This window comes from Pundamilia nyererei, unplaced genomic scaffold (genome assembly GCF_000239375.1).
Source record: "Pundamilia nyererei isolate P.nyererei 1_Seehausen unplaced genomic scaffold, PunNye1.0 scaffold00124, whole genome shotgun sequence".
NCBI classification, from domain to species: domain Eukaryota; kingdom Metazoa; phylum Chordata; class Actinopteri; order Cichliformes; family Cichlidae; genus Pundamilia; species Pundamilia nyererei.
In genome coordinates, this window is record NW_005187525.1 from 314,427 (window position 1) to 329,206 (window position 14,780).

At 41.8% G+C, this 14,780-nt stretch overlaps 1 protein-coding gene across 1 annotated transcript; it reads right to left on the reverse strand.

Annotated features, from left to right (window-relative positions):
• Positions 1-2,042: 2,042 nt before the first annotated feature.
• On the reverse strand, positions 2,043-13,680 carry LOC102211607 (uncharacterized). Its single transcript, XM_005742886.2, has 6 exons — positions 13,520-13,680; positions 12,249-12,338; positions 12,055-12,169; positions 5,231-5,470; positions 2,465-3,112; positions 2,043-2,376 (listed from the first exon to the last, which is right to left on the reverse strand). The coding sequence occupies exons 1-6, from the start codon at positions 13,678-13,680 to the stop codon at positions 2,332-2,334; spliced, it is 1,299 nt and encodes a 432-aa protein (XP_005742943.2). The 3' UTR covers positions 2,043-2,331.
• Between the last annotated feature and the right edge of the window lie 1,100 nt (positions 13,681-14,780).

Below are 14,780 nucleotides of genomic sequence, written 5' to 3' on the forward strand. Positions count from 1 at the left end.
GCACCAGGTGTGGAGAGGCATCCAAGCCCTCACCAACTACAAATGTGCTGACCAACTGGGGGGATCCTCACCAGGCTCTTCAACCTCTCCCTGACTCACACCACTCTCTGAAGGCCTCCACTACTGTTCTCATCCCCAAAATGTCTGGTCTACACAGGCTCAACGACTACAGACCGATAGCCCTAACGTCTGTAGTCATGAAGTGCTTCGAGCAGATAGTGTCGCTGCACATCAGGGACTGTCTACCCTCATCCCTTGACCCATCTGTAGAGCGCTGACCCATCTTGAAAACAGGAAGAGCTATATAAGGATGCTCTTCATGGACTACAGCTCAGAATTCAGCACTATAATCCCAGACATCCTGAATCCAAATTAGACCACCTCCACACCCCCCTGCCACCTGCTCCATGATCAAAGATTTCCTCACAGGACTACGCTCTCAGCCCCTACTGTGTGCCCTATACATCTATGACTGTACCCCCAAGCCACCCAACCAATATCTTTGTCCCCCCGGACCTGCACTGGCTGCACTTACTCCGTGTCTTGAGAAAGGATAACCTAGAAGCTGCCGCTGGCCTTCTACAGCTCCTCAGTGAAGAGCGTGCTCTCCTGCTGCCTTGGTGTTTGGTACACACTACTGAGAACTGCCCCAAAAAAATCATTGGCTGCCCTTTGCTTACCTGGAAGCAATCACAGGTGACTCCTTGCACCCCACCCACCACATGTTCGACCTGCTGCCCTCTGGTTGGTCCATCAGGTCCCACACCTCCAGAAGCACAAACAGCATGGTCATCTCATAAATGAGATCAGTACAGTGATTCCAACAAGTGGATGTAAGACAGCGTGTACGGCTGCATTTTTCAGTATCATGGTGCCTGTAAACCATTTACATAAAAAACAATAATTAAAGATAATTAAAGAATTGAGACCTACAGATAGCTAGTGACTATAGCTACCTGTGTTAGCACACTTTATTATTTATTTTTTACTGACTAACTAACTTCTTTTTAAAATCACCCCCTGTAGGAGTTGGAGTTTTGTTGATTTTGCACTGGCTTCACTTTTTACCCTGGTGTTTGTCAGTTTACTTTACCTAAAACCACAAGACAAGACACTGATGCCAAAGGACACGTAGAAAAATAACAACAGGAGCATTTCTAAGCTCTTCAAAGTACTGGGTGTACTTAGGTATGGTTGTCTCTGCAGCACAGTTGCCCTTAATGAGCCAGGGCCGAGTACGTATCAGTTTGTTTCAGCATCTCGCCTCCTTTCTTGGAGTGGATACCCTTTTGAAAAATGTTGTCTGTTCATTGGTTAGGAAGTGGCATACTGTTTTCACATATTTGTTATTTCAACTCAGATAGCCAAGTTTACTATGTCAATATGTCTATTTACTCTGGAGAAGGCTGTAAAGCTGAGAAATCTGTCCAGGATGGGTGGATCAATCAGCAGAGCTCACTTCTATCTGATGACAATACTGAATTGAGTTGCTCAGGATATCCTGAATCTTTCTGTCAGTAAGCGCTGCCGTTTTGTTAGCTGGCGTTCATAAAACTTTGATCTAACATTGTTTGACTCAGACACCTGGAAAATTAATCCTGACATGATGTGACAATATATTCAACCTGTTTAGAGGGAAAGTGATTTTTAGGACACGGAAGCCTAATATTAGCTGTTGTAATGTTAGCCCATAACCACCCGCCTTATTGTCAGTTGGTCTTTACTTTATTGATTTAAAAAGCACTCTACACAGGATAAAAACCACAAAGTGCTTCACAATAAGGGTCGGAGACAAAGGAGACCACATGTCTAATCTGCTGAAAATAAGTAATTGTAATAAATTGTGAGTAAATAAGAATATTTATGGATGTTTTTGTGCGTTACAGCCCTGAGTTTGATTCAAAGGATCTGATGATGTGAGTTAAAACAGGGCTAAGATCAGGACCTAACGTAATGATTTCAAACCTTTTTCCCATTCAAATCCATGACAGCAGTGCTGAGATTCTTGTCAACAATAAAATCCAAGTATTTAACAGCAGGTGTTACAGATTAGACATTGTTCATATCCAAGGACCCAACCTCAGACAAAACCAATCCTTTAAAAACATTTGTGATTGGGTTCAGTCCCAAAAAACCCTCGTCTGTCCAGCTCAGGGTTTTTTGTAGCTTTGATTTTCTTAATCTTACCTATGTGTAAGCCTCTTATCTTGACTTTATCTCTATCCCTATGTCACTCACAGCACACAGTCATCTGCATATAAGAACAAATAACTGGAGGAGCAATGTTCATCTCGTTTATATTAAGGAGGTTCTCCACAACAGATTCTGCATTTATTTCTTCTTGTAGTCAGGTAGGAATTTCTTCCACTTCATGTTCTGCAAACAGAACATAAGAAAAGTTCATATATTAATATTTTGCTGCTTACAGTAAGAACTGGAATGCATAGTATTCTTTCAGGCTTACACTTTTACTCCAGGTGGACTTTGACTTCTTGGTCTTCATGTCGTCCAGCGTCTCATAAGTGTTGCCTTGAACAGCAGCTGCCTCACCAGGGATCTGCTCGTAGGTGTCATCTCGCAGCCTAGCAGGAGTTGTCACCGGAGGAACCTCAGCATACATGTCATCTCCTCGCTGGGTTGAACGGCTTTCAGACCCCTCAGAGGTCTGGTACAGAGGGTTGGATCTTGATATTTCCTGGTCATCATTGTGCTCTTCTGACCTGATCACGCTTTCATGGGGTGTGTGGAGGGAATAGGTTTGGCAGGTAACCCTCTTTCCTGGAGCAGGCGATGTCAGAGACAGGCTGCTGAGCTGGTTGGAGTACTCCTCCTCTGTGGTGTTGTTGTCCAGTTGTGGTAGGGATTTGCTCCTGCTCTCTACTTGTGTCGACTGAGAGGTTGTGATGCCAGGAAAAAGATCACCAGGGTACATTGTGTCAGTTGCATCAACCGAGTCTTTGTTAGACATTACTGCTGAATTTGTGTTTGCCATGATTCCATCTGCTCTGTATGCGTCCATCTGGGATTTCATTGGATGTGAAGTTGTATCAGGCAAGGAACCACTCAGGGTAAATCCTAGAGGAATCCCTCTTTTTGGTCCTGGAGGCATACCCTTAATAAAAATGAGAGTGACAAAGTAGTCCAGTTACACAATTCACTAACATTTCTTTAAATTAAATAAATTTCATTAGATTTTATTGTATTTAGCACCAATTCATAACAATATTTGCCTCAAGATGCTCTATATTTGCAAGATGAAGCCCAAGAATCACATGATCTACTTTTACCAAGGACATGGCACGATGGAAAAGAAGAACAACTGACTGGACGTTGAGTCATTTTCACAGAAAATTTTGACTTTTAGTCTTCTGAAGGAAAAGACGAACAACAATGAATTTTCGTCAAATTTAGGCATCAAGATCAATTAAATATCGTAAGATTATAGTTGACTTAATCTAAAGTTGATTCAGTTAACAAAAATATTAAGTGTCCAAGTTTGACCACGTTGCTCCAAAAGCAAATTATTTTCCATGAAATCAAATGTTCATTAAATGTTCAAGTGTTGAGATGTTGTTGTGTTTTACAGAGCATGGGAAAAAGGAAGGTTATACTGTTCCCTGAGGCAAATCAATGTGTGTGAAAGTTTAGCAAACAAGGAGATTACTTCTGATTGAATCACTTCCAAACTCGCGTCACGTTTATACTCAACTTCCTTTATGATTTGTTCTCATCTCTCCAGAATATTTTCATCTCATTTTCACTCGTTGAAAAATGTGTCAATTCATTTCATCATTTTTATCCTTCTGCATTATTTTTTATTTTACTTTTCATTTTGCTTTCATCAGAAAAAATTCAGTCACCAAAATGAACAGTGGATCTGCCAGATGGCAGGACAGCAAACTGGAACTGTAGATATTACACAACATATTAAACATTCATCTAAAGAGCTAGTATTATCTACAGGTGAAACTGAAACAGAGTCTGAGATTTTATTCTCAATAAAACTGAGTAGATTTAAACACCACCTCAGAACAGGCAGGACTTTCTGATGTAATTGTGATTTTAGCAAAAGTGACATGCAGGTGCACTGTCCTGCTGAAAGTCTCCATCAAGTAATTCTATGGCCATGAAAGGCTGTTCAAGCGCGCTCTTATTAGGCTGTACATATGCAGGAAGCTGCAAAACACCGTTCTGTGTCATATATAAAATTGTGGGGTTTTTGTACGTGTGTGGAGTCGAGTAAGGAAACACATTTTCCACACATTAGTAAACCTTTGTACCTGTTTGCTGAAGTTAATTAAAGCACACCAAACCAGATTCTGTGTACTTCAAATACACAGTGGCTAAACAGAAGATTCAAGACCACTGTTACCCTGGCCCAACAAAGATCTCTTCAACAGCAAGGCATGTAATCGAGTAAGAGTAACTTAAATACAGGCCTCTCTCATACTGGATGGCAAGACTGTAAGGTGAAAGCATAGCTCCCATCACTGACAAACTAATAAGTTCTAAACGTTATCAGAAAATTCTACAGTAAAATATCAGGAGAGTGGTTCGTGCCATAAACGTGTAACAGCTCTCAGGTCCAGACAAACAGCGCAGTAACTGTTTAGTTGCAGTTCTTGCTGCTCAAAAGCATCACACCCGATACTGAGAGGTTCACACTTTTCTCTTACAGAAATGTAACACTGGATCATTTTCTCTTTTTTTGGATCAGTGCTTTATTTGTCTGTATTACAGGTCATGTCACATTTTAGGTCATATTTATGCAGGTTTCACAAATGTTAAGAATTACTGTATTTTTGGTCCAAGTTTGTAATGCAGTTCTTATCATATACATATGAAATATAGCTCTCATATTATGTTACTTTGCAATCTTTGTCGTGTTGATGCACAAAATGAGCTTTAACTGTGAAGTTGGATTAAACGGATTTTGCTGTTGGATGCTGCCACTGAAAGCAAACATTTAATTATTGTGAAACTGTGTTGCATACCTGCACACATTAGCATAATTTGCACATAAGTATGCACGTGCAGTGTTTTACACAAATTTTCTCCTACATGATTCTTGAGCTATTGAATAAAATTAAATATAAAATTGTAATTCCCTAAGAAGTATTTTGACTATAAAGCTTTGTATGTGGTGAGATGCACACTTTTAATTACATGTTATGTAATTACAGCACTTATAATTTTGTATTCTTCAAAAAGGACACTTGGTCCAGCTTACCTGGGAAAGAGACATTGCATCCACAGACACCGTCCCCGTCAGCCTTCTGGCTGTGGATTTCGGTGGTATGGGTGGCTGAACTGCAGGAGGGTCATTTTGCTGCTGAATCCTTTGATTAGTACCCACATGGCTGTGATGATCACTTTTCTGATCCCACAGAGTCCGCAGTGCCTGCACGCTCACCCCAGACATCTGTTTGGTGTTATAGTTCACCACATCATACAGTTCATTTGTGTCCACCTGAAAATCACAGGCAACATTATTGTCTAATAAGAGCTTCAACAAGCAAAACCAGACAGATCATCTGATGACATGACATCAAATTCAGTCACATGTTAAGGTATGATTAGCTTGTGGAGACCAGACTGCTGCATTTAAGGATTAGACATTGGACAAGATTAAGGTTTAAGAATGAATTTGCTATTATGGAACTAAACATGCAAAAGATTGCAAGAACTTGACTGATGCAGTGGGAATGAACATCTGGACCTTTGCTAGCAACAAGAACTTTTGAACCAAGCTTTGCATACCCAGGGATGGAGCCATCTGACCAGCGTTATGATTTCTCATAAACTTGGTGAAATAAAAACAGCAGGCCCTTCTGTTTATCAAACAGTGTTTGGAAGACTCTGTTGCACTAATATGGTCTCAGAAAAAAGAAGCATTTGGGAATGTGTTCCTGTCCAGTCAACAAAATAAACTGAGAAGCACTCGGTAGTTTTTGTTGATGCTAACAATTAACAGTGGTGTTGAAGATAAAATGGCCAAATACTTCAGGGCATTAACTGAATCACAGACAGCAAACACCTAGTTTAGTTTCATCAAAAAATGGCTATTTTTATCTTGCTAATAGTTTTTAATGGATTTTTCTTTTATTGATTAAAGTTTCTTCAGCTCTTGTTCTGCGACAGTCGTGAGTTAAACTGCTATACACAACAAAATCCGTCAGCTTAGGCTTAAGTGTTCTTTGGCTAGAAGCTGCTGTGGAAGTGTCTCAAAATGTCAAAGTGTACATTCATGACGGCCTGCAGGTGGCAGCACGTGCTCTAAAACTGAAGTGACAAAAGACTAGAGGAGGCTGCACAGAAAATGGACAATATACAAGCTTCACCAGTGAGTCCTGAGGACATTAATGAACAAAGCTTGCTTCAAAATGCAAGTGAACAAAGAAGGAGGGTATAAAGCGAACAACTGATAATAAGTAAAAACGCTGACATATCTGCAGTCTAACATCCAAAGCAGTACAGATGAATCTTGCTGCTCTGAACACAACAGAATGTCAACAGAAAAAATTCTTACTAACATCAAGGGAGACGTTTTAAAAAACAAATCAAAAATAGACGTATTACCTTATCACCAAGAGAAAAGCTGAAGTCAGACAGAACCGAAACATGCTCGTCATCACTTGCAGACAATTTAGAGAAAAATAAAAGGAAAGGATGACGCTGACATTATGAAACTCTGCTGACATAAAAAGTTACGTGGATTTGAGACAAAAGCACTGATGCATGTAAGCCAGTAACTGTTTTTTCAAAATCACATATAAAAGGCTAACAGGTGCTGATGGAGATATTAGTGCAGATATCACTCTGGAAGAAGAGCATAAGAAAGAAGCTTGTAACGGAGAAAGACTACAGGTTGGTCGTATCCAGTCAGCTAAGAGCGCAGCACACCCATGTGACAGATCCATGGGATCTCCATCTCCTGCTGTTGCTCTACTAGCACAAAGTGTTTAGGACAGTATAACACTGAGCAGGCTACCCACACCGGAACCAACAGTGTTCAGTGGTGAGCAAATCCAATAGAAAACCTCCTTAATGTCACTGATAGACCAATAGGGCATCTCTGCTGCTGATTTAAAAAATGCATTGGTGGCCCCACTTGTAATGTCTACAAGGCATGTTCTGGAAAAAACATAATCAACAATACGGTCAGGCATTTGTTTTTCAAAGAGCATTTAGAGAGAAGCTATCAAACCTGCCAAAAGTACAGACGAAAGATCCCAAAGGAACTTTACAGACTCCATGAATGGTAGCAATGCCTTATGTAAAGGGCCTGGAAATATTGAATGACAGTGAGAAAAATCAGAAACTGCCTGTTACAAAAGCTTTAATAGAAGTGGAGAGTTTCCCAGTTTCAGTGCCATAGTTTCATTCCTGTTGTGGAAATCATCTGGAACCCAGTTACCTTCAACTCTGCTCTTCGCCCAAGTTACGCAGCGACAGTGAGAAGCTAAAGGACATTAAAAGGACCAAGCACCAAAACAAATGTACACTGTGACAAGACATCAACCAGATCACATGGGGAACACCAAACTCACATCAGCTTCACAACTGCACAAACCTCATAAAAAGGTCTCTAGAAGACAGAAGGACGTATTTGACCTCCTAAGACCTGAACTCTTCCACAGCATGCATTTTTAATTTCTCTTTGCTATTTGGGCTGATTGGGACCTGATGAATGTAAAAACAAAGAATTACCTGATTTTTATTTTTTTATTTTTTTATTTTTTTTACTACCTGATTTTCGTTTCTGAGAAAAAATCCACATATGAGGACATTCGTTTTAAATTTCGATATACAGTGTATAATATAAGTGGTGGATATTTTCATCCAGACATCCTAAAATGTGATGTCCACATACAGTGGGGCAAAGAAGTATTTAGTCAGCCACCGATTGTGCAAGTTCCCCCACCTAAAATGATGACAGAGGTCAGTAATTTGCACCAGAGGTACACTTCAACTGTGAGAGACAGAATGTGAAAGAAAAATCCATGAATCCACATGGTAGGATTTGTAAAGAATTTATTCGTAAATCAGGGTGGAAAATAAGTATTTGGTCAATAACAAAAATACAACTCAATACTTTGTAACATAACCTTTGTTGGCAATAACAGAGGTCAAACGTTTACTATAGGTCTTTACCAGGTTTGCACACACAGTAGCTGGTATTTTGGCCCATTCCTCCATGCAGATCTTCTCGAGAGCAGTGATGTTTTGGGGCTGTCGCCGAGCAACACGGACTTTCAACTCCCGCCACAGATTTTCTATGGGGTTGAGGTCTGCAGACTGGCTAGGCCACTCCAGGACTTTCAAATGCTTCTTACGGAGCCACTCCTTTGTTGCCCGGGCGGTGTGTTTTGGATCATTGTCATGTTGGAAGACCCAGCCTCGTTTCATCTTCAAAGTTCTCACTGATGGAAGGAGGTTTTGGCTCAAAATCTCACGATACATGGCCCCATTCATTCTGTCCTTAACACGGATCAGTCGTCCTGTCCCCTTGGCAGAAAAACAGCCCCATAGCATGATGTTTCCACCCCCATGCTTCACAGTAGGTATGGTGTTCTTGGGATGCAACTCAGTATTCTTCTTCCTCCAAACACGACGAGTTGAGTTTATACCAAAAAGTTCTACTTTGGTTTCATCTGACCACATGACATTCTCCCAATCCTCTGCTGTATCATCCATGTGCTCTCTGGCAAACTTCAGACGGGCCTGGACATGCACTGGCTTCAGCAGCGGAACACGTCTGGCACTGCGGGATTTGATTCCCTGCCGTTGTAGTGTGTTACTGATGGTGACCTTTGTTACTTTGGTCCCAGCTCTCTGCAGGTCATTCACCAGGTCCCCCCGTGTGGTTCTGGGATCTTTGCTCACCGTTCTCATGATCATTTTGACCCACGGGATGAGATCACGGGTAGATTCACTCTTCCCAGTCTGGTGCAGGTCTACAATACTTTTCCTGGTGTCCTTCGAAAGCTCTTTGGTCTTGGCCATGGCGGAGTTTGGAGTCTGACTGTTTGAGGCTGTGGACAGGTGTCTTTTATACAGATGATGAGTTCAAACAGGTGCCATTCATACAGGTAACGAGTGGGGGACAGAAAAGCTTCTTACAGAAGACGTTACAGGTCTGTGAGAGCCAGAGATTTTCCTTGTTTGAGGTGACCAAATACTTATTTTCCACCCTGATTTACGAATAAATTCTTTACAAATCCTACCATGTGGATTCATGGATTTTTTTTTTCACATTCTGTCTCTCACAGTTGAAGTGTACCTCTGGTGCAAATTACGGACCTCTGTCATCATTTTAGGTGGGGGAACTTGCACAATCGGTGGCTGACTAAATACTTTTTTGCCCCACTGTATGTGGATGCCAGGTCCTAGGAGGTAAAAGCAAGGTCAGGTGTGAAGGATGTCAACACTGTGACACTTCTGTGAGAAAGCACAGTAAAACAGTATCTGGTCTCCATGTGACGGGTTTCACCTCTGCAGCACACACCCACCTCCCTCCTGCCTATCACCAACCATAGATTAACCCCTCAATAGTGAAACAGGTCTCCTGATTGGCTGCAACTGCCCCAGAGCACTAGCACCCAGATGAGTGATACTTTGCAAAGACGATGAGGGTTACACTGTTCAAACATTTAGGGCAGAACACAGTTGTTGGTTTATCATCTTCCTTCAAGACAGACATGGTGAAGACCTTCTCCCATCATCTTGGTATATAAGAGATCCCTCGACTACCTGTAATACAGTGTGGAATATTGTCCACTATTGCATCCACATACAACCCACTGGGATGTACTACTACCCATCTTCTCAGTAGAAAAAGAATCCTGCAAGAGATGTCAAAGCACAGGATGGGATGACCCATTGACTGAACATCTGAAACTATGGTGGGAGCAATGGAGAGAGGACTTTGCCAGTCTAGAGACAGAAGGATAGGCAGATGTTGAAAGCTTTGAAGGATGAAAAAGGGACTGCATCCTTTTTTAGATGCAAGCACCATCACCCTTATGGAAAAGATACATATAAACCTTATAGAGTTTGTATCTGTGAGTGAAACTTGTATGAAAAGCATACAAGAGTGAAAACAGATATAATATCCCTAGAAAAAGTATATAAAAGAAACTTGTATGTTTTGGATTCTTACTAAAATGATATATGAAAGTGGCCACTTTCATGAGTAAATCATATACGCCTTATAGCAGCAGCAGCTGTCTCAGTCTCAGTGAGTAACATGCTCAGGTAAGAGCTGTGTTACAGCAATGTGGAAGCACTCTTCTGGACAAGCTCTAAAGCTGTGCTGAGCTTCATTATACATAGATAATGAAGTACACCGTTTTCTCACATTGGTTGTAAATAGCACGCAGTGGTTTTATATGGTTTTATGTCCCCTCCAGTGATATACCATCAATGAAGTCTGGCTACTGGCTCATGAAGATTAAGTCAGTTGGTTTCACACCTGTCAGTGTGTGGTCTGTTGGAGACCAAGTACAGTAAACCTATGGAAGATAAAAGAATGAGCAACCTCCTACAGAGCGAATGGAATCCTTCCCACCCGCCACTTACTGTGGTGCCACCTTTGAGTTTTTGTGGCGTAGACTGGTCGGCCCATTCAAGACCAAACAGGGATGCGAGGAACACAAGAAATACGCCCTGCTGTTTACATGCTTTAGCTCTTGTGCTGTTTATGTTGAACTGTTATGGAATCTGTCAACCAATGCTCTCGTCAGTGGTTTGCATTCCTTTTTTGCACTATGGCGCTCAGTCAACAAATTAAGTGTGACCAAGGAATCAGTTTTATATGTGCCAGAATGAAATGAAAGCAGCTGACGTTCCTCATAGGAAACCAATGTAACTTTGCTATTGTACGAACCCACGGTAATCATAAAGAGCAAACTGCTTGGAGCGCTCACTAACAGTGATGATACAGTGTTCTGTAAAAAACTGTTTCAAGTTACAATGCATGTACAGCATCAAATGAAATAGTCGGGAGTGTAAATTGCCTCCAATGCAGTGTGCTGTAAAGGTTTGTAAATTTTGAAATGCAGTTATTTCTTATTATAAATGTTTTGAGCCTTCCTGTAATAACATCCATCCATCTTCTTCCGCTTACTCCGGGGCCGGGTCGCGGGGGCAGCAGCCTAAGCAGAGAAGCCCAGACCTCCCTCTCCCCAGCCACCTCCTCCAGCTTATCCGGGGGAACACCAAGGCGTTCCCAGGCCAGCCGAGAGATATAATCTCTCCAGCGTGTCCTGGGTCTGCCCCGGGGCCTCCTCCCGGTGGGACATGCCTGGAACACCTCACCCAGGAGGCGCCCAGGAGGCATCCTTGTCAGATGCCCGAACCACCTCAGCTGGCTCCTTTCGATGTGGAGCAGCAGCTGCTCTACTCTGAGCCCCTCCCGGATGGCCGAACTTCTCACCCTATCTCTAAGGGAGAGGCCAGCCACCCTTCGGAGGAAGCTCATTTCTGCCGCTTGTATCCGCGATCTCGTTCTTTCGGTCACTACCCACAGCTCGTGGCCATAGGTGAGGGTAGGGACGTAGATCGACCGGTAAATTGAGAGCTTCGCTTTTACACTCAGCTCCCTCTTCACCACGACGGACCGGTGCAGCGTCCGCATTACTGCAGCTGCAGCCCCAATCCGTCTGTCGATCTCCGGCTCCCTTCTCTCCTGTAATAACAAATGTCTTACTTTGACTGGAGCTTTACACTCGTAATTACAGAAAGGTACTTTGGGGAGGTTTGTGGTTCAGGTTAAATGCATCTTGTTACTGGGCCTCTCAGTTCATTGTGTGGCAGTGTAATCTCTTGGGTTATTTCCTGTGTCATATAGTTCACACTTCCCAGTGTTTTCCTAATTCTGGGACGACTGCTTTGGGGCTTCTTTGTTCTGCACCAGCCTAATCAAATGGCTGTTTGGTTCATTCAATCTGCCTTCTGTGTCTTGTGCCTGGGTTCCACTTCTATAAACCCTGACAGCCTCACCTCATTACAGCTGGAGGTCAGATATTCTCCAAAGGGCTGGATGGCGCTGACCTTGTAGTGTTGGATCAGCTCGGTGAGACTGCCGTATGTCTGAGAGTCTCCTGATATGATAAAATGTCCGTCTTGATTTTGGGTGATAACAAAATGGCGGCACCTGTCATTACCCCTTGGGAGAAGGCAGAGAGAGGAATGAGGAAGAATACTGAAACAGTTCAACAAGGTCCAGTTGACATGCTTTGCCTTACTTGTAGGACAGGATGTAGCCGAAGGCTTTATCACTGAGACGAATGAGAAAACAGCCCATACTTTTATCCCTCAGGAGATCCTCTGCTTCCCTGCAGCGGAAAACAAAACCGATCCAATTGAACAAACCGGCAGTCAAACTGGATTTGAAACACGCCATGAAACTATTCATTTCACTCTTACATCACTCAGAAAACAGAGCTCTATTGATGCTGAATCCAGAGGTAACATTTTTAACGCTCTAAGCAAAATTCCTTGGAAGCGGGAACAGCCGTCTTCTGTTCAGCACAGCCACGGCCGTTCATTAAGAGCCTTCTGGTCATTAATGTCAACAGACTTGTAGCTAATGCGCTATAACTTACAACTAGCTCTCGACTCGTTTTTATGTCGAATGCCAGTCTTTAAGAAGGAGCTTTAATCTGAATAGTATGACGCGAGCAAAGACAATTCATATTTTACCTCATTTTTGGCTGTGATATTAATTAATATGGAACAGAATATTGGCTGCTTTTTATTTTCTGAATACAACTCCTGTTCTCCCAAACAGATGTAGCTAAACTTTTGCTTTGAAAAAGTCATTGAGGTAAAAGTTTGTGGGTGCTTTCAGCAAAACATGTTTAAGTATAAGAAAAAAAAGCTCTAAGTGCATGTCCTACTGCTGCAACACTATTTACATCTCTATTTTATCCCAATCAGTGAAAAGTAATTAGAAACGGACAAATACATAATACGTTCACCTACATGTTCTTCCCTCGTCTAACACCAAGTCAGCAGTCCTAACGTGAGGCATGAGGTAGCATGGAATGAAAATGATATTCAAACTCTGCATTTCCTCAGTAGCTACCCACAAACACGGACAGTAAAACCATAATAGTGATGGGAGATATTTACAGTATTTACAGTGTTCAAATGAAATCTCAAGTAAGTGATGAAGCCCCAGTAAAGCAGAAATTCTTGAACTTCCTATAAAAAAAGGTCAAGGTCAAGGTCAAGGTCAAATTTATTTATATAGCACATTTCCAACAGTCTATGCTGCACAAAGTGCTTAACAAAAAAGCCTAATTTTTTTCATGTGCTCAGTCATCTAGATAAGGAAACCCCAGAAAGTTGATTCTGTTTATCTGGACGTCGCGTTCTCAGTGGGAGAAATGTTTGGTCAGTCATCAAAGTGGCTTCTTCACTACGTCCAGGTGAACAGAATCAGCTTTCTGGGTATCTTCTCGTCACTAGTCTCTACGTGTCCTGAAGCAAAGCTCTTTTGTATGCTGCTTACTTTCTTGTAGCAAGGCCTTGAAACCAATCAGGGAAGTTTCCATTGTGCTGGACGAGCGGTGCCTGTGTCTCAGTAAACCATCGAAGCACCAGCTCCTTCAGGCCCCCTCCTTCATGTGGTTCCATATTCAGCTCAACACCCGACCTCTTCTCCATCCACATCCATATGTGAGCTGCTGACAGAGCACAGGTGATACAGTGTGCATACTCTCTGCTCTGACGTAATACTTCTAAAGGAAGCAGAGGTGCCTCATTTGACTACTTCTGTCTCTCATCTGAATCGGGGTATTGTTGCAGTTTATCTAGTTCATCTGCCACCAGCTTTTCTGCCTCACATTGCACAGGCACTTTCATTTTACTATCTGTGTTCCTTGTTCCAGATTGAACTTTAACAGCTTGGCCCAAAGTAAATATTTCATTTGGTTTGTACCTTGGATTAACAGATCTATACAAAAACACATATAGCTTTAGATGACCTCCCCCCCATGTTCCTTTTCATGTTTCTAAGCACACCCAGTCTCACTCTCTCCCACTGAGCCTATATAAAACTACTAATGTCACAACTTAAAGCACATTATGTGCACTGCATGCAAAGGATAGAAGTCCAAAGTTACATTGTTCATGTGCTATGGTCAACAATAATAAAACTTTAAAGACTATTAGCGAAAAGCAAATGCAGCAAAGGGGAAAATAAGAGAATCAGTCAAAAAAAACATACAAGAGGATCTTACTGGACATAGGAATACAAGACCAACTGGAAAGCCTGACTATTAAGATTTCACAAGCATTTTCGCAAGGGGGAGCTTAATAACTAGAGTTAGACTCTAATTGACTGAGCAGACTGAAGAGTGAAAGACTAATAAAAACAAAAAGTAACACTGATAACAGGGATTACTAAGTAAAACAGGAAAAGAAAACAACATACCTACCCAACGCCTCCTGCTTACCTCTGTTCTCTTTACCTGTAACAGACTTTTACTTTGTAAAATCTATATACGCTACTGCTTATTGAAAACAGAACAGAAATATGAGATTAAAAAATAGCAAGTACTGATACTGCAGGAAGAGAGAATTCAAAATCTGGGTAGAACAATTATATCCCACAACTGATGCTGTAATTTCCTAACATTTATTATTTATCACCTGCATTTCATTGTAAGTGTTATTAGTACTTGGAGGAAAATTACACGCGTTATAGAGAAGTCACTTGAGTAACACTTGAAGTGTTATCAAATCTTGCTAAAACAGTCCACTCATCAACG